This window comes from Sus scrofa, chromosome 15 (assembly GCF_000003025.6).
Source record: "Sus scrofa isolate TJ Tabasco breed Duroc chromosome 15, Sscrofa11.1, whole genome shotgun sequence".
Classification (NCBI taxonomy): Eukaryota; Metazoa; Chordata; class Mammalia; order Artiodactyla; family Suidae; genus Sus; species Sus scrofa.
The window spans coordinates 127225859-127250845 of record NC_010457.5 but is presented as its reverse complement, the minus strand read 5'-3'; the positions used below and the strand labels follow the sequence as shown (position 1 = coordinate 127250845).

General features: G+C 39.4%; 1 protein-coding gene across 9 annotated transcripts in view; it reads right to left on the bottom strand.

The window, feature by feature from the left end:
• NYAP2 (neuronal tyrosine-phosphorylated phosphoinositide-3-kinase adaptor 2) overlaps positions 1-24987 on the bottom strand; it is a 262456-nt gene that overhangs the window by 44253 nt on the left and 193216 nt on the right. For 8 of the 9 annotated variants that reach the window (XM_013984554.2, XM_021076251.1, XM_021076255.1 and 5 more), the window contains one exon: positions 5430-5533. In XM_013984554.2, the coding sequence (XP_013840008.2) occupies positions 5430-5533 (104 nt within the window). Of the gene's footprint in view, positions 1-4738; positions 5534-24987 lie in introns of those variants that run through there. The other variant, XM_013984553.2, reaches the window with a different exon arrangement.

The following is a 24987-nucleotide window of genomic DNA, read 5'->3' as shown; positions in this document are numbered from 1 at the left end:
AGCCCTGGGAAAACAGGCAAAACAGGCCCTTAGGCAGTCCGAAATATTTTAAGATAATTAAAAAAAAATTACTGTAGCTTATTTACACTGCTCTGTCAATTTCTGCTGTACAGCAAAGTGACCCAAATATACATATATACCTGAACCTTGACTCCTGCATCTCCACCTGCATAGAAAAGCACTAAAATCAGTAGCTGAGATACCTGTTCCTTGTGATAAATAGCAACGTTCCATTGAGAGGTATGCCTAACTGTATGTACCCCTTTGCCCAAATCACATATCTACTGGCCTCTCTTCCCACCCCATCGAGGCAGTTCCTCTGATCCATCCAAGAGGCTACTGCTCCTGGGCTATAGTCCTCCGTCAGTGCCCTCCAAAACACTAAAACTCACAGCTTTCACATTGCGTGTTATTTTAATTTCAGTCAACAGGTTCGTTTTCATTTCTCTACTTGATCCAACGCACAGAAGGTGAAATTAAATAAGAACTTACCCAGTGATGTTATATTATTGAGAAATGTGGGCAGGCACTGAGTGGATTAAATTACAAGTGCTTTCTGTGTGGTTGGTTGAGTATTTATGTTGCTATATTCAGTCTCTCTTAGTCTTCCTCATTCTCTCCAGGCTCCCACAGGTTTTAACCCAGAACTCACACCCAAGCTGAAAAAGAGCACTGGGCTTCTCAAAGCTTTAAGGCAAAGCATCACTGAGTCTGTGTGACAAATCAAGACATCCTGCTGCTCTGGGACTATGAGAGACCAAGGGAAAAGGCAAAATGAGATTGTCTGAGGAAAACATTTGTTCAAGGATCTACAGAAAGAAACCTTTAGTGAGAGAACTAATTAAGAAGGCAGCAAAAGTCACTGAGGGTCACATTCTAAACGGAGCCAAGCTCTTGCCACAGAATCCACTCCAATCCTAAATCTCTACTTTTGTATGTACTGATCCTTAATCTGTATCTTTGGATGGTTTAGCTTCCTTTTGTATGATATCTAGAAAACCATTTTAACATCCAGGCATGTCCAAAAACACACCCTCGGCATGCATCAAGCTGTGGACATGCAAATACATTCTTCCATTATTTAGGCAAGCTGGCCAGATGCTGGCACGCACACCTAGCCCTGGAGTCCAGGCAGGCTCTCATTAGGCTCCAGCAGGGTCATCAAGCTTAAGGAGGGTGTTAGGAGCTTGGAGGGAGTCCAGAGGCCTGCCATCAAAAGAAATTAACGTTTGTGAAATAATCCTGAAGAGGCCAGTTGAAAGGAACTGGGCTTGTCTGTCTGGATAACAGCTTGTAAGTACACAGCAGGGACCAGCCTGGGCACAGCTTGTACTGTGTGGTGAGAAGGCAGCTCTCTTGACACAAGACCCACGGAACAAGGGATAATGGCTTCAGAGGTGATTTTTACATTTCTGAAGAGATTTGGGGCTGTCAGATTTTGAAAGGTAAGTCCAAAGGAAATGACAGAGGCCTTTTGTTATTCCCTCCCCGTGATCAAGGATAATCAGGGATAATCTGGAACTATAAACACACCTCAGAGAGAGAGTTCTCAGTTCAACACGTAGGTCACTGTTAGCTCTGAGATTCCCTGATTTGACACGAGAAGCTGGTACTTAAAACATGGGAGGGTTCATGAGGCTGTGATTAGGCGTGTGTGAGCAGGTGTGTATGTACACGTACGAGCCTGTGAGAGCTTGTCTGAGCGTTCATGCGTGTATTGTGAGTGTGTGTGTGTTTAGTGGTGGATAGGGGTCTCATCTTCTTCCTTCCCAGAAAAAATGAGTACAAACATTCCTTGAGAACCTTTTTCCAAAGAAAGCTGGCATTTGTGACTGGAGGCACACCCTAGCTGCTCCTTTCTTGAAGGAAAGCCTGGCTTTCTCAGGACCCTGCTCCTTAGATTCTAGTCCATCACCTGCTGTGGCAAGACTAGAGATGATGCCTCTGCAAAGGAAGAGAGGGTCCCCAAGGCCAGAGGCCAGGGATGGAGGAATCACACGAACATCCTCATTGGTCATCAAAGCACTCACACTTCTTTCTTCTAAGCACATGGCTTTCGACTTTATACATTAAAAAAAGATAGAGTGTGGTAGGCTCCAAATTGAAAATAGGACTTCTATACAGTTTTGCTTTTATCAAGAAGAAAAGAAAATAGCTTTCTCATGGCAGCCACAGAAATTCAGTCTAATTTCCAAAGTTTTGCCTTATGACCAATGCCAAAATGTGTGGCTGCATTGCTATAAAATTCCAAGGAAATGTCCCTTTCCCCTAATTGCCCTGTGTCTGCTTTAGTTTTTCAGGAGTGAATTAAGAAAGAAATTATCGATTTTTCACCTCTCTGAGCGTCAGAGAGTATTACGCGTTGTGTTAAAAAAAATAATAAAACTCTAAATGCTTTGGAAATCATACTTCTGTCCTGAGCTTTCTATCTTCTCTTACATATTTTAAGGTCCAGGGAGATAAGATTATACATTTCTACATATCTTGTGTCTGCTAGTTCACCTGAAGCCAAAACAGACTGCAAAGTCAAACAAACATTACCTCCACTTTTATTTTTACACATAAGCAGTCTCTAGGAGCCCCGGGCTCCTCTGTGGATCAATCACTATGGTCTCTAGATTCTTTAGGGGAGATTAATCATCATTGGCCTAGGCTCCTGGGGGTGAGGGTCAGTCCCCTAGAGCCACTTCTGCCCATCTCTCCCGGAGCAATCTCAGGCCATGCCATCTCCTCCTGCAATACTTCTCAGAAAGCTCCAACCATGACATGAAGTGGGGAGTGAAAAGCTAGTAATGAGTGAAAAACTGAAAGGAGATAAGATGTGAACAATATGGAAAAAAACAACAATAAAACAAAACACACAGTTCCTTCTCTATGAACAGCAATGTCCCATAATAGGGCTTCTTAAAGTCATATTCCTCAACAGATAAGCACTACTAGAATTATTTCAGGGCTTAGTAATTACTTTTGTTTGTATTAAACAGATCACACAGTCTTCCAGAGATTTTCCTAGTAAGAAGTCTATTCATCTTCTCTTAAGCATTCTGTGTTTTAATAACTATTGGGAATCCCGGTATTGGAAAAACACTTTTTTTTAAAAAAAGTGGCCAGGGTAATTCTTTGATAACGCTAGGTGTTCCATAGCCTAGTTTGGGTGTGAATATTCAACATGCTTAAATGTCTTTCACCACTGTCTCGGGTTACTGAGCAGAGGGCCGTGTCATCCTGTGTGTAATTTAGGAGACATCTCAGTTAAGAGCCTGGGAATTAGGTGAGAAGAGAGGCTTCAGTGAGTACCCGGGGACTTCAGTTCCATCCAAGTTGGAGTAATGCCGAGTAAGGTTCTTCTGAGTCATGTTTATCCCATTAGCACCAGGGCGTAGAAATAGGTAAGTGCTACAACTGATCACAAGCTGCAGAAGAGAGACTCAGAGACCAGCCTTTGAATTTGCAGCCCTGACAACACATCTGTGACATGGCTGTGTGCCAGAATTTCTCCCAGTTAGAGAGAAAACATGCAGCCTGTAAGCAACAAGAGGGGCTTCCTCATGTCGCTAGATTTTGAAGTATGAAGAACATCCCATCGGGAAAGCAAAGAGCTGATAAGGCAAAGGCACAAAGATTGTACCTTGTTTCTGTTCTGGAAGTTAACCCAGGAGCCTGCTGTCATTGAGAATCAAAAGGGCTTAGGATGAAACAACTATAAAGATAATTAGGGTAAAAAAATGAAGACAACACAAAACCTCTCCGTGACACCAAGGTAGTACAATAGTAAGATATGTGTACCTAGAAAATGAACTGTATTGATGCAATCCTGTGCCAGGCAGCTAAAGTTCCCCCATTCTGTAGCCAATTGTGTACAGAAATGTTGGAAATGTGGTATTTTGGAGTAGTTTTAATCAGCTACAATGGCAGTTTATCTTAGTGAGGTTAATTATTTATTTACTCATTGTCTTATTGTTTCTACTTCTTTTATACCCAAAAAGTGTCTGAGGTGGATTCATTTAGTTATGAAGGCAGTTAACATTTTAAATTAAGACACAGGAAATTCTAAATGGCACGTGAGATGCCCTTGAGAGAAGCCTTTCATCTCCCGTGTTTATATCCATATATCCATAAATCAAATCTTATGAATATTTAAGCCAGACCAAAATACTAAAAAGCACCACATCTCCCATTAGAAAAAAAAAATGCAATTATTCTGCTTAGTTATGTTTTTAAAAGAGCTTGACATTTTAAATCATGGATGACTATGTAATTTGCTAATCAGTAATGGGCAGTTCCCATGGAGGTATCATTGCTTAGTCTTATAATTTACAATTTCAGAAGAGTTTTATGAATGTGAAGATTAAAGCTGGGAAGCAGAGAGAAAACCACTCCAGGATGACATTATCCTATTTAACACCCATAATATTTAACAGTAACAACAATTAAGCTTCACACATTAAGTCACTGCATTGAATTCCTATTGGATGAGTTATAGACAGAGCATCTATGTGCAATGATTTTTCCCCATACACAACCATGTATCCAAATGAACATCAGAGCAACATATTGTACTGTAAAGGATAAAGTAATATTGTAGCTGACGCCTTTATTTCTTGTCTGTTTTCTTCAAATGATAATAGAGATCTCAATTACCATGCATAAACACTTACATTCCCTTACTGAGAACATTTCTGATATCATTGGCATTAGAGAGAAAAGTCGTTTATTTAAAGATTGCCTTATTAATCTAAAGTTTTTGGTAAATATCTAGATTATCAGGGTTTTTTTTTTTTTATGGCCTAAGAAAAAAGACTAGCTGCCATGTTCAATCCGAATGAGTTGGTATATGAATATTTATAAGGACATGAATATTCACAGTCTCTTACAATCATGCTCCAAGCTAAATGAAAAGAAAAGTAAAACGACCACAAATATTACAGTATAATAGGATAAGAACTAAACAATATGTACAAATTCATTGACAACATCTGTGCAAGTGTCGTGGACAAAACACTTAAAAAGAAATCTACATAAAACAAAGTTGATAAATTTATCAAATGTTGATAAATTTTCAGAGACAGTATAAAAGTACACAAAACATGGAAGAGAGAAAGAATTTAAAAAAAATAACCGCTAAGCCAATACAGAGAGTACAAGTTTACTACATTTATATTACAGAATGATGGAAACCGGAGACAAAAAAAAACAATTTGGTAACAAACAGCAAAGAAAGCTGCACCAGTCACAGGGGAGAAGGACTTTCCTTTTTGGATGAAAACACAGACGGCCACAACTCATCCCCACACCCCCGTCCATACACACATAGAAAAATAAAAGCAAATGCGAAGGTTGTTACAGCAACACACGACAGACAGAGGTGGAAAGCGTTTGGCATGTCGCATCACAGGAAGTCAATCACGATTGGCTAACGATGATGGTACCTGGCTCTGTTGCAGGTCACTGGCTTGCCTGAGAGGAGTAACTGATGGAGGGGGCACACCTGATGTGGATGCCGACCGGCCGAGTTTGCAGCTGACCTTCGGTTCTGTGAACGAGGGAGAAAGACAAAGCATTAGTTGAGCAAAGTCTGCAGTGATGAACCGGCTCCCAGACTTTCTTCTGGGTTTGCTACCCGTTCTTTTAATGCACTGAATTCTTCTGATGTTTGCTGACCACTGGCAGGTGATGAAACAATTTCACAACAATTGATTCTAAAGCAAGCTTTGTTAACAGATCAGTGTCTGGGAATAAAAAACAAGTCCCTTAGCTCAAGGCCTTGTCCCTTGCACATTTTACCCCATTTAGGGTGAGTCTCTAAAGAGTGATGGGGCAACAACATCTCATTTGGGGAAAAAGCCACTGACATGACTCTTTATGGTGCTTCATTTTCAGCTTTGGTCCATGGTTCTCCTCTGTCCTAAAATGTCTTTTCCATCTTCTCCAAATTTTTCTCTTTCCTCTTTCTCCCTTTCTTTCTCTTTCTTTTTTCTTCTTTCATTCTCTTGTTCCTTCCCTCTTCCTTTCTTTTTCTAGTTTTCTAACTTTCTAATTTTCAAGTCTATATTGTTGTTTCGTGCTGACTACTCTCACCAGGTTTTCAATGTAATATTTCTCTAATTTAACTTAATTTTCTTTTAATTTTATAACCACTTCTAAGACTTTTGCAATCTTTCATAATACTATTATTTTTCAAAATCAAAAAGACTTCCCCTCTTTCTCTATTTAAATGAGTTGCCTAAGCCACTGTCAGGATACTCTGGAGATTAGAATTTGGGGATGGAACAAAGTCCCTTCATTCAAGAAGCATAGAATTTTTGGCATACAGAGGACACTGGTTTTCAGACACTTGAAGATATTTATAAAGGAGAAGAAAAAGAGGAATAAAAAGAAAAATTGATATCTGTGCTTTTTTCACAAACCTTCATATTAACTGTTAAGTTTTTGAGTGCCTGGTATAGCTCAGCTTCTGTTTAGGCTACACTTAAATTATCTCCAATCTTAAAGGTAATCTTTAGAGTTACAGAGTTAGCTATAAATGCTCCCAATTTACAAACTGGAAACATGAGGTTCAGCAAGATTAATATTTGCATTGTAAATATGCAAGGGCTTTTCAAAAACCCTTTTGTTATAAATTTCACTTAAAAATGAAACTCTCTAGACAACTGGCTTCAAAAGATATTATATCACTAATATACTGACCAGTGACATGCTGATGCCTAGAGCCAGGACGTGCTGGGTTCTGTGCACACGCTGGGTAGGAAAACTATCTTTGTTTGTTTTTTACTTTTTAGGGGCTGCACCTGCAGCCCAAAGTTCCCAGGCTAGAGGTCGAATCAGAGCTATAGCTGCTGGCCTATGCCACAGCCACAGCAACATGGGATCCAAACTGCATCTGTGACCTACACCACAGCTCAAGGCAATGCTTGATCCTTAACCCAATGAGTGAGGCCAGGGATCGATCCTTCATAGATACTAGTCAGGTTCATAACCTACCGAGCCACAATAGGAACTCTCAGAACACTATCTATATGCTGCTTTATATAAGCTGTACTCCATAGAAAAGTTTTGCTACTACAGCATTACATGAAATTTTCACTGACAACTTCATCGTCTGTCTTCCCTTCCTTTTTTCTGCATCCTTCACAGACACACAGAATAAGATAAATGTCCATTGACAGATGAATGGATTAAGAAGCTGTGGCACATATATTCAATAGAATACTATTCAGCCATTAAAAATGAAATAATGGCATTTATAGCAACATTGTTGCAACTATATTCTCATACTAAGTCAGTCAGAAAGAGGAAGAAAAAAATACCTTATGATATCACTTATATGTGGAATCTAAAATGTGGCATGAATGAACCTATCTACAAAACAGAAACAGACCCACAGACATAGAGAAGAGACCTGTGGTTGCCAAGGGGTAGGAGGGAGGGAGCAGGATGGGCTGGGAGTTCGGTGTTAATAGATGTAAACTATTATATTTAGAATGGATAAGCAATGAGGTCCGACTGTATAGCTCAGGAAACTATATCCAATCTCCTTGATAGACCATTTGGAAAATAATATACAAAAGAATATATATATATATATGTATATATATATATATGAACAAGTCATTTTGCTGTGCGGCATAAATTGGCACAACATTGTAAAGCAACTATACTTTAATTAAATAAATAGATAAATAAATTGTAAGTATGTCAGGCAATGACATAAACTATCACTGTAACTTACAAATTAACTTCATTTCCCAGGACACATGAATCCTAGCATACCTTAAAGCATCTTCTTTTACTATATAAAATAAAGGCGAAGCATCCATCAGAACGCTGGTGGACATGTTTTTGTAATGAGCCAATATTTCCATTTATCCCTTTACTGTTTTAGCACATTTAGTCACATGCAGAAAACTTAATATTTTTTCTTGGGCAAGGAGCCAAATAAATATTTCTTTACTATAAATTTCTTTAAAAATTATGTAGAAGAGATTATCTGATGAGTGACACAATCCAATGCCTTTTATTTTACCCAATGTACCTATGGATTAATTTCTCCTGCTAGGTTTCCAGTCAGACTAACTTAATCAGCCTCTTTCAGACATAGATGCTGGTATCTCTAATGTACAGACTGAGACTTACCAAAAACCAAGCAAAATACCAATTTCATCATGACCTGGAAAGGCTTTGCTTTACACCCACCAGACAGCAATCCAGATAATGTCTCAGTTTGTGCCTCCACTTAGGGATTGCAGTATAAACCACAAATCACTGGTCATACGTGGTGGCTTACCTGACTAGGTAAGGTCGCCCAGTGATAGACTGTTCAATTCCCACATGATTCACATGGCTTATGATTCCAGCTGCTGTGGCAGCTAAGGTTATCACTGACAAATTCACTATGAACACAAGTATATAAAGGCAGGTGAAAATATACATATATTTGTCTGTATACAACACACACACATACACACATACACATACATACTCCATAACATTGCTCCTTAATGATATGATGTCATAGGGACTTTTTTTTTTAATTGTGAGGTTTTTGCTTATCTTTATCATACTGATTTTGGTTCTTATTTCCATTTCACACAGCCCCTAACATAAATGCATTTGAAATCCATTATGATGCTTGTGAGGCCAGGTTGGTGAAACAAATCGTTATGATGTTGGATCCACCAAGGTTTCTTTGGCTGAAAGTATGTCCTAAAAAGTCTCAAAAATCCAAAAAAAGAATGCTTTTTTCTTTAAATAATCAAGCCTCTTAGAGATTCTGTAGGGTTATGACATCAAAGCTGAGCCTTAACCAGTGAGGTTTAGGAACCATGGAACAAACATAATAGGTTTTCATCCTGAAATTTTTGTTAATATAAAAGTTGTCAAGGCTTTTGGAGGTCAAAGACAATGGGCATTTGCTTCAGAAGATATCTAAGACAGAACTTTCCTCCCCTAAGAAAAGTTCACTCCATTAAGAAATTAGTTATGAGCTAGAAAGTCCCTAGTCTTCCTACACCCAAGGAAAACACCTTCTTTTGTAATAAACAACAAATAACCATCCTAGACATAAAAGTGGATGTTGTTTGTGCAAATTCAGTGAAGGTAAAGGGTAAAGAAAACAAGAAAGAATATGAGAGAGAAAGAGACAGAGAGACAGAGAGAGAAAGGAAAAGGAAGAATGGAACAAAAAGGAAAAAGAAGGACATGGTGAGAAGAAGGGAGGCAGAGAGAAAGGAAGGAAGAAAGAAGACACTAATTTTAACTCCTTGCAATAAACCATCATCAAGATAGTATCGTGTGATATTTCCAGGGTAATATCATCATCATCTTAAAAGATTTTATTAACTAACTAACTTACCACTGGGTTTTGGTACTTAAAAAGAAAGAATTATCATCTTTATTCTTATTGGATACAGTCTTTCACTGCTTTTAAAAAAAGATGGTACTTTCTCAGTCATTTCTCATCTTTCCCTTAAGATGAATTGAACTTCCCTTCAGGATTATGTCCCCTGGTATCATCATAGGATAATCTCCAAGGCATCCACAGCTGCTAGTGTGAGTCCTGGAGCTCTCTTCGCTTTCAGAAAGCAAAGACAAATGACTGTTCTCAACCTCTGGATCTACATAGCTCCAAGAGACTAGTGCATTTTCACCAAAGAAAACACTTTCATCTCGCTTCAAAGAGGTAAAATCAGTCAAATTCTGGGGAGACCTACTTTTTCTCCATCTTGTTTTATTTTTTTTTTCAATACACAATATTTTTTCTGTACTAACAAAAATATATCATGATTCCCTGCTGTCCATCCTACTGTTGGAAGTTTCTAATCAATGGCTGAGGGCTGCATGGAGGTCACAGAGAGGCCTTTTATTTAATACACAGAGGTATGCTTATTGCACACTCTACCTTCATTTCGGAGGAAGGCATTTTCTTTGAAATAACACTTTAGCTATCTGAGATAAACCGAGTAACAGGGGGCACTTTTGCCAAGATGTTAAAACCTTCACAGGTTCAAAACGTTTTGTTTCAAAGCTTCCATAATATATCATAGCAAGCAAATAGGATGCCCTCATCCTGCAAATTAAGTGTAAATTTTACTCTGTATAATTTGAATACATTTCTATAATTTTGCTTTGAAATTACTGGACTCTGAATAATCCAATTAAGTCATGATGGGCTATGATTTCTAGATACTAATCATGTGCATTCAGGATTCCTTACAGAATAAGACAATCCAACCTATAAATTGTTTTCAGGTGTAATGGAACTGTTTTAATATTAAATTTAACAATTAATTAAATTGACCTAATGTCACATTTTGTACTGATCTAATTAAGTATTCAATAAATGTGAATGTGGTGGTATCTTTTGGAATTTTGGTGCTTTTCTTTCTTTCTTTCTTTCTTTCTTTCTTTCTTTCTTTCTTTCTTTCTTTCTTTCCCTCTCCCTCCCCCCTCCCTCCCCCTCTCCCTCTTTCTTTCTTTAGGTTTTTTTAAGGGCCACACACATGGTATATGGATATTCCAGGCTAGGGGTCAACTCAGAGCTGCAGCTGCCAGCCTATACCACAGCCACAGCAACATGGGATCTGAGTTGTGTCTGCAACCTACATCACAACCAAATGCAACACTGGATCCCTGACCCATTGAGAGAGGCCAAGGATCAAACCCACATTCTCATGGATACTAGTCAGATTTGTTTCTGCTGCACCACAATGGGAACTCCCATTTTTTTTTAAATTTAATATCAAATATTTTTATAGATCCCTGAGAAGCTCCTGGGCCAGGCACTGTCACATGCAGAGAGATGAAACCAGTCCAATCATTGCTATGATCATTTTGTGACCATGGAGAAAGAAAAGCAGCAGGATGCAAAATCCTACCTGGGAGTAGACATGCTCTCTCTCTCCAGCCTTACAGCGGAGTATTTATTCCTTTAAGGAAGCAGCTGAGACTTATGAGGTCTGGATGACTCCCAGTATCCTGTAGTTATGGACCAAATCCTAGTGTTATCTGAAGGGTCAGACAGTAAAGTCTACTGATGCTAGAGCATTTGGTAATCCTTCTTGGGGATATTGGAATTCTGCTAAACATCTAAAACTTAAAGAAAAGTTAGATGGCAGCATGGCGGATACAATTTAGAATCCAGTGATGGACAAAGAGCATTAAAGAATCCTTTGTACAGAGGAGAAAGAGAATCACATACATGTGGAGTTAGGAGTACCCACTGGATTCCTTCTGAGTATCTAAGGGCTGGGATTTCCATTGCCTTCCACTGTCATATGCAAAGAGTATATAAATCGTATTGCTTACTATGCAAGAATGCCCTAGATACTGTAACACATTGTTAACTTCCTATATGACAACACAGCATAGTGTACATCAACAGCTTTTTTAATTTGACAGCCTCTTTTATTGAAACATATAATTTCTGAAATTCCCTTAAGATCTTCATCACGTTAGCTGAATATGAAAATATGCTCTTTTCAAAAAATACTTGCTTTCACATTAAAAAGGAATTAAAGTATATATGTATAAAGGAACATATTTTGTCAATTTAACAAGAAATATATGTTTCTTAATTATCTTTAAAATCATGACATAAAAAAATCCATCTGCCAAGTTACACAGCAAAAGGCCTATGATTCATCGTGTTTGTTTGTTTTAGTTTTTAAACTAAGACTTGTGATTTGTATCAGGATCAAGTATATACTGCCATGGGGATAAAAATTTAACGTTATGTTACAGTGTCAAAATAAAATAAACAAAAAATAAAACCAAACTCTTTGGTCCCTTGATATTAAGAATGAATAATGGCAAAATAATTTAACTATTTTAAAAATACATGACACTTTACTTCTAAATAACGAAGAAATGCCAAGCTTAAATTTTGTATATCACTCACCTTATTGATGTAAATGCTAATCAAAACTGTACATAATATAATACTACTTCCTCTCAATACAATTGTTTTTGCAGTTTGTTTAAGAGCAAATATCTTGAGACAAAATGTGACCACATATTAAAATTTTGTATGGACTTTGTGGAATACAAAATTTTAATATTTCAATAGACATAGCCCTTAAGAATAAGCCTTGAACCATTGTCTTTTACAGACATAGATTAAGTAATACAGGTCTTGGAACAAGACCAATATCAATATAAGGCTATATGTGGGCAAGTCCACTGTGATAAGGATCTTCAGCTGATCTCCAGTAATGGCCATGTTTATTCGTTCTACAGCAGACCCACTGGAGGGCTCCATGACCCTTTGGGGAGGTGGTGACAAGGTAAAAACTTTTTTCATAAAAATACTAAAGCATTATTTGTCTTTTTCAACTGTGTTGACAAATGCACCAAAAGTCCAAAAACTATGCTGGATAAATCTGCTACTACCTTAGCACATGAAAGCAAGAGTACCAAATGGTATTGATAACTACATATTTTTCACTGCCACACAGACTTGAATATTTGGCATATATACTCGCAAAAATGAATGAAGTGAATTTATTGCTTTAAGGAAGACAACTGACAGTATTTGTTGACAATGATAAATTTGAGTTTTCAAAAATGAAAATTTCAAAAAACATTTATTTGCCTTTATAAGCTTGACAGCATCCTAATACTTAAAGTCTTCTTAGGAGATCAGTGGCGTTATTAATGTGCTGTATTGCTTTTTATAACAAAATATGTCAACATATGGAAGATTTTGCATGACATAGTGAACTGAAATTTTCTAAAAGTACAATGTTACAAATCATTTGGGGATAAAAATACACTTAAAGTCCAAGACAGATCATTGGATTCTAGTGTAACAAAGTGTAATGAGTTTATTGATATGTAACTAACCCTATGAAACTGCTGAGTTTGGGAAAAGTATTAAAGAAGAATATCCAAAATTATATGAAAAGGTTATTAAAATATTCCTCCCTTTTCAACTCTGTATCTGTATAAGGCCAGGGTCCCTTAAAACATTTTAACCAAAGGAACATATCACAACAGATTGAATCCAAAGTAGATGATAATCTAGGTTCTTACTGTATCGGACATCAAAGAGATTTGCAAAAATTGTAAAACAATGTCAAATCCGTTTGTAATATTTTGGAAAATACTGTTATTTTTCATGGAAAATATTATTTATGTCAACATATAATGGAGACTTAACCCAGATAAAGAAAAGTATATGGAGCCAAATACCTATGATTTTTTCAGTCTGTTTTTGCTTTTTCAATGTGGAGTTTCTGTTGTGTAATTGAGAACCTGACTAGTATCAATAAGAATGCAGGTTTGATCCTCAGCTCAATGGGTTAAGGATCTGACGTTACCAAGAGCTGTGGTATGGCTCGGATCTGGTGTTGCTGTGGTGTGGGTTGGCAGTTGCAGCTCCAATTCCACCCCTAGCTTGGGAACTTCCATATACCACAGATGCAGCCCTAAAAAGGAAAAAAAAAGTATTTATTTTGCCAGCCATGGTCATTTTGGAGCTGCAGGCTCTTTCCATACCAGGAAATAAAGATTAGCCACTGAAGAATTTTTAAAAAATAAATAATAAGAAGTTCCCATTGTGGCACAATGGATTAAAAATCCAACTGCAGAAGCTTGGGTTGCTGTGGAAGAACAGGTTTGATCCCAGCCTGGTGCAGTGGGTTAAAGGATCCTGCATTGCCACAGCTGTGGCTCAGATTCCCTGGCCTGGGAACTTCCATATGCCAGGGGTACAGCCATTAAAAAAAAAAAAAAAATTTAAAAACATAAAGAGTTCTGAGACTGAAGAGTTTAAGAGCTGTTGCTTTCAATAGACTCTGAGCCTCCCAAAGAGTCCTCTTAAAAAGGTACTATCTTATCCAATTAATTTTCCAGTGGAGTATTTAAAAAACAAAAATTGAAACAGAAGAAAATAGCATGTTGAAGCACAAGAAGCATGGGAAAATCTTTTAAAACTCCAGAGGATTTGGGAATCAGCCAGTTGTAAAATGCTGCCCTAGAAAAACCTCTACAGAAATGTCTAAGAAAAGCTATTACCTGACTGTGAGCCTGAGGGATGCCATTTAAATTCTCAAGGTACTTTTTCATCATTTGTAATGAGAAGCAATCTCCAAGAGTCACTAATTCCTTGATGTTCATATGTGAAACCTGTTGGATTCATTGATATGACCTTAAAAACACTCTTGATTTATCATAAGCTAATTTACTAAGGTAACTGGTCATCTTTTTTATGCTTTAGTTAATTAGTTAGTTAGTTCATTCTCTGGGAGAGGCCCAGAAGAACTGAGTAACTTCCGTGCTTTGTTTTTTTGTAATGACGTTGGTAGGATTATGTTTGACTCAAGTGTGCTATTTGCTAAAATTTTCTAAAATTGCTATTAAAAAAATTGGCAGTAAATGGCTAAGCATAATAAAAAAATATTTTAAAATACAATTTAGGAGGCGTAATGGCCATCTATCCTTTTCACCTGTCCAGAATTCACTTACTCTTTTTTCTGGACCAGTAGTTTGAATTGAATATCACCGCTGATTTCAGTTTCCATGGTTCCACTGACTCCAGAAGTGTCCATGTGGTTCAGGCCATCCTGAATCATTCTATTCTCTTCCCTTGGCTTCACTGATTGGCTCAGGTTGGACGTGTGACCCAATTTGGCCAATGAAAGGTGCTTTTGTACTGTTGTGGGAGCTCTCCGGATAGCACTTTCATGAGAGCTGCTACTAAGCTCTCATCAGTAACTAGCTGAATAAGCATGGGCAATTTGCTAGACCTTGCTAAGTAAGTTTCCACTGTTCACAGGTAAAGTGAAAGAAATAAAAGTAGCTACTTTCTAAAATGATTATAGGAACTAAATAAGATAGTTAAGTATAGATTTCACCTCAGTGAGAAGCATGTCATAAGACCTCAAGATTTTAGTTATTTTTGTTATTTAAAGGCAAATATCTTTCAGTTCCTCTGCTTATAATACAATGAGGTCTAAACTGCATCTTCATGATGGCACACATGGCTTAGCTTACATACCCAGCCTCTCCTGCAGTCTTGCACCTGTCACACTGCATTAAATCTCTTAAAGTGCCATAATTCCTCTCACTCTAGGATTTTAATCATGCCACTCTGTATAGTGCACTTGCTTCTTCTTCTTTCCTCCGATTCTCTTCTTTACTAAACTTTTTGTTTTTTGAGGACAGGAGTCATGTCAATTTCACTCCTCACTGTATTTCCCCTAACATAACTAATCCCTGATAAAGACAGTATTTATTGAATGAATTGTTTTAAATCATATTTTAAAGAAGGAAGCAAGTGTTAAAAAGTGAATTATTTCTATATTTCTCATTAAAAAAACCTTTTCCTCCACTTCTTCATCTTTCCCAAAATTCCAGTACGAATTAAAATTAAAAAAAAAAAAAAATCAAGATGCGGGAAACTGCAATCTCTGTCTTGGACAAGAGATGGCAGTGCAAACACACGTTGATAGTCTGCTCTGCTTACAGGCTTTCAGCACTCTAGTTGTTGTGCTAGCATAAATCAGATATACCCTTCTTTTCTGTAATGTCGTCTATGTCTTTTCACAGACTCAGAAAGGGAATTCTTTGCGGATACTGGTGGTGCGGGGGACCCACGGGGCCTTTCCAACTGCCAAGTGAGAGCAATGTCAGAGCCCACCCCTCACAGAGAGAGCAGAGGGTAGGGTCATATTTCCTTTTAGACAAGGAGCTGGCTGTCACAACTCAAGCCAGCAAATTGTCGTGATTCTCAAACCAGATTAATCTACTGAGAGACAAGTAAGATGAAGGTAGTGTCTGCATTATCTGAATTGTTGCCTAGTTATTTTTTTCCCCCCAAGGGAATCAAACAGAAAGTAGATGGAAATTCAGAATTTCTCTCACAAGAATGAAATCGCTATCAAGTTGTATTCGTTCCAGAAGCATTCAGGGTATCTGAATAGTATAGAGCATCATGGTCTATGCATGTATTTAGCAGAAATTAAGTTAAGGGACTGTGTGTGTGTGTAAACTCACACATGTAATTATGTATAGAATATAATAATTTATCTGACTACAAATCAGATCACATAAGACCCAAGCTTAAAACACATAGGTAGCTGTAGATACACAAACACACACACACACACACATATCAGTTAATATCACCAAATTCTACTGCTCGCATAGATTTAACCAATCATCCTGCTGGAAAAAAAAAAAAAAGAAATGGGAAAAGGAATATTAATAATTCAGACAAAACTCTACAAACTACTGGAGCACAGTCCAGTGTCCTTTCTTCCTGAATCAGGGTGAATGATGCTCTCTTACTGTAAAAAAGCAAGCACTATCTTAAGCGAACAGAGGGTCCTTGAAGGCAGAGGTTATCTGTCATCCCCTCACAGGGTGCTGTTCAAAACAGGTGTTTCCACAAGCTTACTGGATGAGTAAATGGCCAAACTCAAGAAAGACAAGCATCCATAATACTGCTATTTTATTAGGAGAAAAAAAGCACATGTATGATATGGTTTCTCAGGTACTCAGGAATGAATTTTTAGATCTATCAAAACAATCAGTTATCAACAACTCTCAGTCACGAGAACAGAAGAATTTCATGGGCTAGGGAGCAGAGAGAACACTTCTTTGAATTTATGAGCCAGGTTATTTGGGACATTGCATTTATCTTCCTAATCCTGTCTCCCGTAGCTTAGCTGGCTTTGTAATCCTGATGCCTGAGTTTAAAATCCGAACGTGGCCTCCTGTCATTTTTAGGTAAGACTCAGGTCCTGAAGGCGGCCAGTGCAGCATCACCCTGGCGGGCTTCTCCTGGAAGCCACTCTCCCACACACACCCTAGAGTCACAGGATCGTCATGCCTCCTGGGTCTTCTCCCTGGATTGTACCTGCTCCTGAATCACCTGCAGCATCAGTTCTCAAGTGATTAGGATGCTACACACCAACCATAAGAGGAAGCATAGTGTCATTTTCCTTGGAGGTTTTGTAGCTTGCAATTACATTTTTTTTTCAGATGCACCCCCAGGAAATGGAAGTTTCCAGGCTAGGGGTCATATTGGAGCTGCAGCTGCAGGCCTATGCAACACCAGCCATGGCAACATCAGAGCCAAGCTGCATCTGCAACCTATGCCATAGCTCACGGCAATGCCAGATCCTTAACCCACTGAGCGAGGCCAGGGATTGAATCTGAGTCCTCATGGACACTGTGTCACATCCTTAACCCTGCTGAGCCACAATGGGAACTCCTGCAACTATATTTTTAATTTTTGTGATGAATAGCAATCTCCCCTACTGGAGCATGCTCAGTGCTTGATAACTTTGTATTGGAAAAAAACAGCAGCATGAATGTATGGATGAATAGATGAATGAATTATTGAGCATGAAGGTGGAAGTAGGGAAACTCAACCCAATTAAATTATGAGAAGAGAGCTCTACTACAGGTCAGAAACCTGAAATCCCTTTTTTTCTTTTTGGTCTTTTAGGGCCACACCCGCAGCAAATGGAGGTTCCCAGACGAGTGGTCCAATCAGAACTGTGGCCACTGTCCTACCCCAGAGCCACAGCAATGCTGGACCCAAGCCATGTTTGCGACCTACACCACAGCTCACAGCAACTCCGGATCCTTAATCCACTGAGCAAGGCCAGGGATGGAACCCACATCCTCATGGATGCCAGTCGGGTCCCCTAACCACTGAGTCATGATGGGAACTCCTGAAATCCATTTCTTAATTTGAATCTACTACTTATCAATGAGCCTGGGCCATTTAATTGATTTCTTGTGAGCTGCAATCTAAATAATCAGATCATAACACCAACCTACAGCTGTATGGGTTTTTGTGAAGATCAAATGAAACAGCACTTATTTTAAAAGCTAACACATGGTATTTAAACTTAAAGAACTATTTTAAATGGGTGACAGATAATCAACAAGGGTGATATACTTAAATTCCATAATTCAGGCTAAATATACTTTGCAATAATCTTAAAGAAAATTTTGTAATTACATCAGATTCTGGGTTTTTTTTTTTTGGCTCTCTGAATCCATGGCATATGAAAGGTCCTAGGCCAGGGACAGAACCCAACCTGCAGCTGTGACCTACACCACAGCGGTGGCAATACTAGATCCTTAACCCACTGTACCACAGCAGGGACTCCCTGGTTTGTCTGATTTTTTTTTTTTTTTAACCTGTGGATTTATTTAACTATTAATTTGAACACAGAAGACCTCAAAATCCTTTGGCTCCTTCAAGTCACAGAAAGTCTTATTGAACTAATATTTTAAGTGCCTAGTTCCTTACATTAGTTATAATTTTGAACTTTATTTCAAGAAAGCCCTTCTCTCCTGGCCATTTAGGCCTGTTCCTGGCACAGAGTCTTTCTCTTTGTCTGCCTCCAGGTTCTTAGCCCTGTACCCTCTGCTTGGTTCCTACCATGTCTGCCCCCAGGAGGGTGGACGTAGGAGGAAGGAGAGGTGAGGCGCTAGGAAAGGTCTTTTTGCTAGGCATTGGCATGGGCTGTGGTGTCTCACACTCTGGCATAGCAGGGAAGGACAGAGAGGTGAACACTCTTCTTGGTGTGCTTTCCTGAGTACCCTGAAGGCCACCTCTCACCAGAAGATCTGGTGTTGGCTCAGTGGTCCTCCTGTGGATGGACCTTGCCCTGTCCTGCAGAGTCCTTGCCACTCCGGGCAGTCACGTGACCTCAGCTATCCAAGGTTTTTCTCCATGGCCTCATCCAGTCCATGGGAAACACACCTTACTCACCTCTTCAACTTGTCATCAGTGGCTGGAGACTTACTTGCCAAGCAGTTATCTGCTCTGTGTCCCTAGGCTATCCAGCTAACCTCCCGTACTTCTTCTTCTTCTTTTTGAAATGGTGTCCCTTCAATGACTAGAAACAAATCACAAGATTGCAAGATTTCCATGTGGTCCCATGAAAGTCTCTCTCTCTTGATGTTTCATTGGGGAGTGTGGGGGGGGCATTTCTCCCTTCTCATCCCTCCTCAATAAGAAATAGATGTTCACCTCTCTCTCTTTCTCTCTCTCTCTCTCTCTCTCTCTCTCTCACACACACACACACACACACACTCACACAGGTTATTTCAAAGTCTCTCTCATAGCTGGTTTCTAGCCTCTCCACCTCTAACCCCTCTCCTAGGATAGAGAAGAGTTCAGTTAAGAACAATGACAGTCACTTTGAACACCTTCTTTCCAAGGTCTGTTTCTGTGCTCTGGCTTTTTGCCTTGGAACCCGAGAGGCATCACCCCCCATCATTTCATAATTAGCTGGCCGAATTTTATACCCTGCTTGTTCATGTTCAAACCCCAGAAAGACACACGTTGCCCATTTAAAATGGTTAAGACCAAGTTCTCCTTTTCTGGTTGTTTCTTAAATCCATAACACCAGTATCAGGAGAAATGCAAATAAAACTGTTTCTCTGGTGAACACAAATTCTAGCAGCCAGGAGTCCTAGTTTTCCGCAGAGAAATAAAAGCAAGGCAATTAGGGATATGCCTTACACCACTCTCCAAAGACTCTCCAAGGGAGAATTCTGTTATGTGTTTACTACTAGAATTCAGAAAAGGAGAGTTCAACTCTAGAGTGTGAAATTAGTGAGCAGAATCTAGCAACCGAGCTGGCCAGTATTCCCTGAGGAATAACCCAGTACCCAATTAGAACTAGGAAGGAGCAGATGCAGAGAACTGAGTTCTGGTGCCTGAGCCAATAGTAAAGAATGACAGCCTGGAGGATCATAGATGCAGAAAGCCCACAGCTGCCTGCGGCTGTTGCGGAGCCAAGCAGGAAGTTAGTCAATACCCCACAGCAAAGCCCGAATGACAGTGGGGACCTGAATTCTACCAGACTGGTTTGCACTTCCTATTGCATAATAAAAATGAATGTCACGGAACTCATAGTCTCCATCAAGACACAGGCTCCTCACAGGAAACTATAACAGCCAAAGGCGATGCTTTGAGAAGTGGGGTGGTGGAGCAAAAGATGGGAGAGTGGGTTTTCACTTATTTCTTCGACTTTTTTTCAATGAGAATGCTGAACTCATATAATAATAATAATGGTAATAAATTATTTCCATTTAAGGGAAATGAACAAAACTGACACAATGGCTAAACTCATTGAGTTAAAATGACACTCACTTGGTTTTGTTCTTAGTCCATAGATCAGGTGGATGGTTCTTCTGGGCTGGACTGAGCTCACTCATGCACCCATGGTTGGCTGTGGGTCAGGTAGGTGTCCCTGCTATTTCTTGCTGCACTTTCTAACGTGTTTGGGGGTTGGCTGGCTAAAGGCTAAGGACTCTTGGCTTTCTTCCATATGTATCTTATTTTCCAAGAGGCTAGCTCAAGTTTGTTTACATGGTGGAGTAGGGTTGGAAAAAGCAAGTGGAAGCATTCATGGCCTCTTGAGGCTAAGGCTCAGAACAGATACAAGGTCACTTCCATTGCATTTGATGGGTCAATGGAAGATGCAAAGCCAAGCCAGATTTAGGGCATAGGAAAGAGACCTCACTTCTTGATAAGGAGCTATTAAAGCACTTTACAAAGAACACAGATACAGGAGGAGGAGAATGATTGGGAATAACTGGGACAACTACAGCATGCCAGAAGTCCCTGGCCACATGAAAAATACAGAAGAGGGAGAAGAGGATAGGGTTTGGGAATTATGTTGCCATATTAAAATGTTTACTACTGATCAGGTTCTAAAAGTTTACCTTTTTCATCCACACTTCTGGGAGCGACCTGTAGAGAACACGCTATCTATCCCCTCTTAATTGCCTGGTTTTTACTTGTCATGCTGGCACAAAATTTAATACCACTTTTTCCAAGAAGCCTGTCTGAATGACAGTGAATAAATCATATGATCGGGTCCAGCATGTCCCCCCATAACATTCATAAGAAATCTGGTATTTTATTCTCTGTTTTCTCTGCTGGACCAGGAGCTCTGGGAGGGTGGGATCTGGTCTACCACATTTACCTTGTGCCCCTTGCACCCCCAGCACCTAGTTCCTGCATGACACAGGATAGATGCTCAATAAATTTTTGTTAAATAAACACAATGGAGGCGTTCCTGTCATGGCGCAGTTGAAACGAATCCGACTAGGAACCATGAGGTTGCGGGTTCAGTCCCTGGCCTCACTCAGTGGATTAAGGATCTGGCATTGCCATGTGCTCTGGTGTAGGTTGCAGATGCGGCTCAGAGCCGGCGTTGCTGTGGCTGTGGCGTAGGCCAGCAGCTACAGCTCCTATTTGACCCCTAGCCTGGGAACCTCAATATGCTGTGGGTGCGGCCCTAAAAAGACAAAAAGACCAAAAAAAAAAAAAAACCACAATGGGAATGAATATCTGAATTAAGAGATGAATGAGGAGCTCCCCAGTGGCCTTGCAGTTAAGAATCCAGCATGGTCACTGCTGTGGCTCAGGTTTGATCCCTGACTCAAGAACTTCTGCATGCTGTGGGTGCAGCCAGAAAAAAAACACGATGGATACATGTCAAGTTGAGTTTTTATTAAAGAAACCTGTACATCTGCAGATGTTGATATTTTCTTGTTATTCGCATATCCTTGCTAACGTGGTTTTAAATCCCATTCGTTGTTACCAAGCAGAAAAGAAACACTGTGAGGAATGAAGATTACTTCTCCAGGAGTTCCCGTTGTGGCTCAGCAGTTAACGAAACCAACTAGGATCCATGAGGATGCAGGTTCAATCCCTGGCCTTGCTCAGAGGGTTAAGGATCTGGCATTGCTGTGGGCTGTGGTGTGAGCTGTGGTGCAGATCGAAGATGTGGCTTGGATCCTATGTTGCTGCAGCTGTGGCGTAGGCAGGCAGCTGTAGCTCCGATTTGACCCCTCACCTGGGAACTTCTGTATGCCACCAGTATGGCCCTAAAAAGCAAAAACAAAAAAAAACAAAAAAGTTTATTTTTTCATAGCTGTTATATAATGCAGTAACCAAGTTGTAAAGTCTACACCTGATACTTTCTCCAAACTTCATAAGTGCAGACTTAAAAGAATCCAAAAATGCCTTTACACTGGCCTAAAATCTTTGTTGGAAAATGCAAATAAATGAAACATGGGCTGTTGCACTAGCCGTCATCCTGTAGCCAATTATACTCTGTGTAACTAAAGAAAACCTTATATTTGCAACGAGCCGAGCTTTCCAAAGGAAACATTCAGTCTTCCTAGAAAAAGAAATCAGAGACCTTTCTAGTAAAATTGAATATGACCAGAATGAACAGTGGTCTACTAGCTATCATAAGCCAGATTTGTACCAGACATCCCTTTACATTTCTGTGTTTAATCCTCAAAATAACCTACACGGTGACAGTAAAGATAGAGAAACTGGAGCACAGTAGTGTTACATAATTTCCTCAAGTTATTTGCATCAAAATATTAATTTATTAACATTGTCATAAAGCATGATTTACTTGCACTTAAAAAAAAAGGAAAATTACATTGATTTATTATGCTTTGCCAGGAATTATTGTCATAAATATTCTTTCACAGTTCCCAGTCATGCTGCCCAATTCATCCTGCTTGTCTGTTTTTCATCCTCGATACTTGCTTGTGTGCATGGGATTCTTCCTGGATGGGGGTAGGCTTAGTGAGGGGCTGGATATGAATATTTTTGAGTTATGGGTGCCATGGGGTTTATTAGCAAATAGCCAGTCAATCCAGCATTATCAATTAAAATATGGTAAATAAGTTTCAGAAATTCAAGTGGAAGATATCTTCCTTATACATCAACTGATAATAATCAGTTTTCAAAGATGACACTCTTGGCTTCAACTGCAGTTTCCTTTCCAAAATCTGTTTCCCGCTCCTTCTATGAAACAGCCCCAGTTCTGCTAAACCTTCTTCTCAGGTATCCAGTCTTAGGCTTTTGGCTAACACCCTAACATCTTTGTGATCTTTCCAAGCTTCAAAGACATGATTGGAATATGAATTAGAGTTGAATATGTCTTATAACCCTTCTTTTGGGGTACTGATGCTCTAAGTGCCACCCTGGAGGCAGAGCACTCACCTTCCCCCCAGAACAACCCATGACCTTTGTCCACTTCTCTCACTACCTTCTGTGTCTAAATTCTGTTCAAGGTCCAGCTCCAATGTCACTATGCAGAGGAAATTTATCTTCATTACCCAGACCAGTGATTTTCTCAGCTTTCCTATAAAGATCTGCAAAGGTATCCAGAAGCATACTAATGACAAGTATTTATTTACTATTCACCATGTTCCAGACACCACGCTAAGTGTGTTAATATTTATCGCTTAATTTAATTCTCACCTTTAATGCAGAGCACTATCTATGAGGCAGGTACCATTATCATCCATCTTTTGTGGGTGAAGCTCAACGAGGTGATGAAGCCCAATGTCATCACTAATAAAAAACAGAATCTGGATTTAAATCCAGATCTTCTGAATGCCCAAACCTCAGTGCCCAATGACTGTATTCTACTGTAAATGTGCATTTATAATTAGTGTAAAAATCACCCTATCATTCTACAAATGTGAGAAAATGATATATTTCTTTGTTTTCTTCAAGTAAAATTAAATCCATATGTTGTCCACTTCTCTGAACTTGTGTGGACAAGACTCCTTTTGGGTAGGAATGGCTAACCCATGAGTGGTGGTGGAAAATGCTTCTCTTCAATGGATCCTGAAAAGGCCCAGCACTGTTCTGCAGATCAGAACATACGAGATGGCCCTTCTAGTCTTTAGCCCATACTGGCAAATTCAGGGGAGTCTGTTTTCCAAGCATAAATACTCCTGGGAAGTAAAAAATGCCATATTCTGGAGTTTGGTACCATAATGCATAAGGTCCAGACTTGCTGGAAACTTCTTGCAAACTTTACCCAAAATGCCCTCCTTCCCCATCAGAGACTGTGCCACTTTGCCAGGATGCTGAGAAAGGATTAGGCCATGGGTCCTTACTATTCATGGAATGCCAGCCTCTCTTCCTCTTCCAGAGATGAGGAATTCTCCCACTTTCTTGACTATCACAACCTATGTGCTTCTCTCTAATCCATCCTCTTATTCTTAGCATAGCTTTCTCAAGGAGCTGCAGTTTCTGGGAAATAAAAAGCCAGGAGGGCAGGATGTTTATTGGCATCTGCTGCTCCTGCTGTAACCCAGCCTCTCTATGCTTCAGGGTCAAGTGCATGCCTCCAGTAAATGGTTTTACAAGCCAGCAAGTGCAGACTGACATCCTTTATGTCTTGCCCATCAGAGCAAGCAATTATTTGAATCAATGTTTTTTATGAAAATTGAGCTCTCTTTAAAAATTGAGAGATTTCATGTTAGAGTAATTAAATCTGGGAATTCGGGGTGAGCATTTCTCACGGCAAGCATCAATTGATGCTAAATAGTGTCTGACCCCTTGAGATGCTCCTGTGCTTTCCAGATCAGCTTCATTTCCATCATTCCATCCCGATGTTCATGAGTTTGCAATAGATTTTCTTTCCTCATATTTATGCTTCTAACAAGTGTGGAAATATATAACTTAGACCAAAAGTTTCAGGGAAAATATTGTCCTCAGTGGGAGCAAAGGACATTCCCAGGTATGTCATGTGCAAGCAAAACATGTCAGCTTTGAAGGAGGCGCCACTTCTGACTCACTTTGTCACCGAGCATCTCAGTTTGCACTCATGATGGACCTTCTTAGAAGAGCAGAAATACATAAGGTTGAACACAGAGACACTAAGGGCTTTTAAAGACGGTTTCAGTCATAGCATTCAGCGAAGGACTTCTGGTTTGCTTCTAAAATTTCTTTTACATTCAGACTGGCCTGGCAAGGCCAAGTCAGGTGAGGTTTGTGTCAGACTTTGTTCACCTTCTTCATCCCATGTGGAAAGTTCTCTCTATACATTTCTACTGAGTTAATAACTGTAATATATGAGTTTAAAAAAGATCTGATGTAATCCTGGCTTAAGACTCAATGTCTCCCATTAAACCCTCCATCCTTCTTCTAGCCGGTCCTCATTTTTTTGTTCCTTGGATGATTTTTAA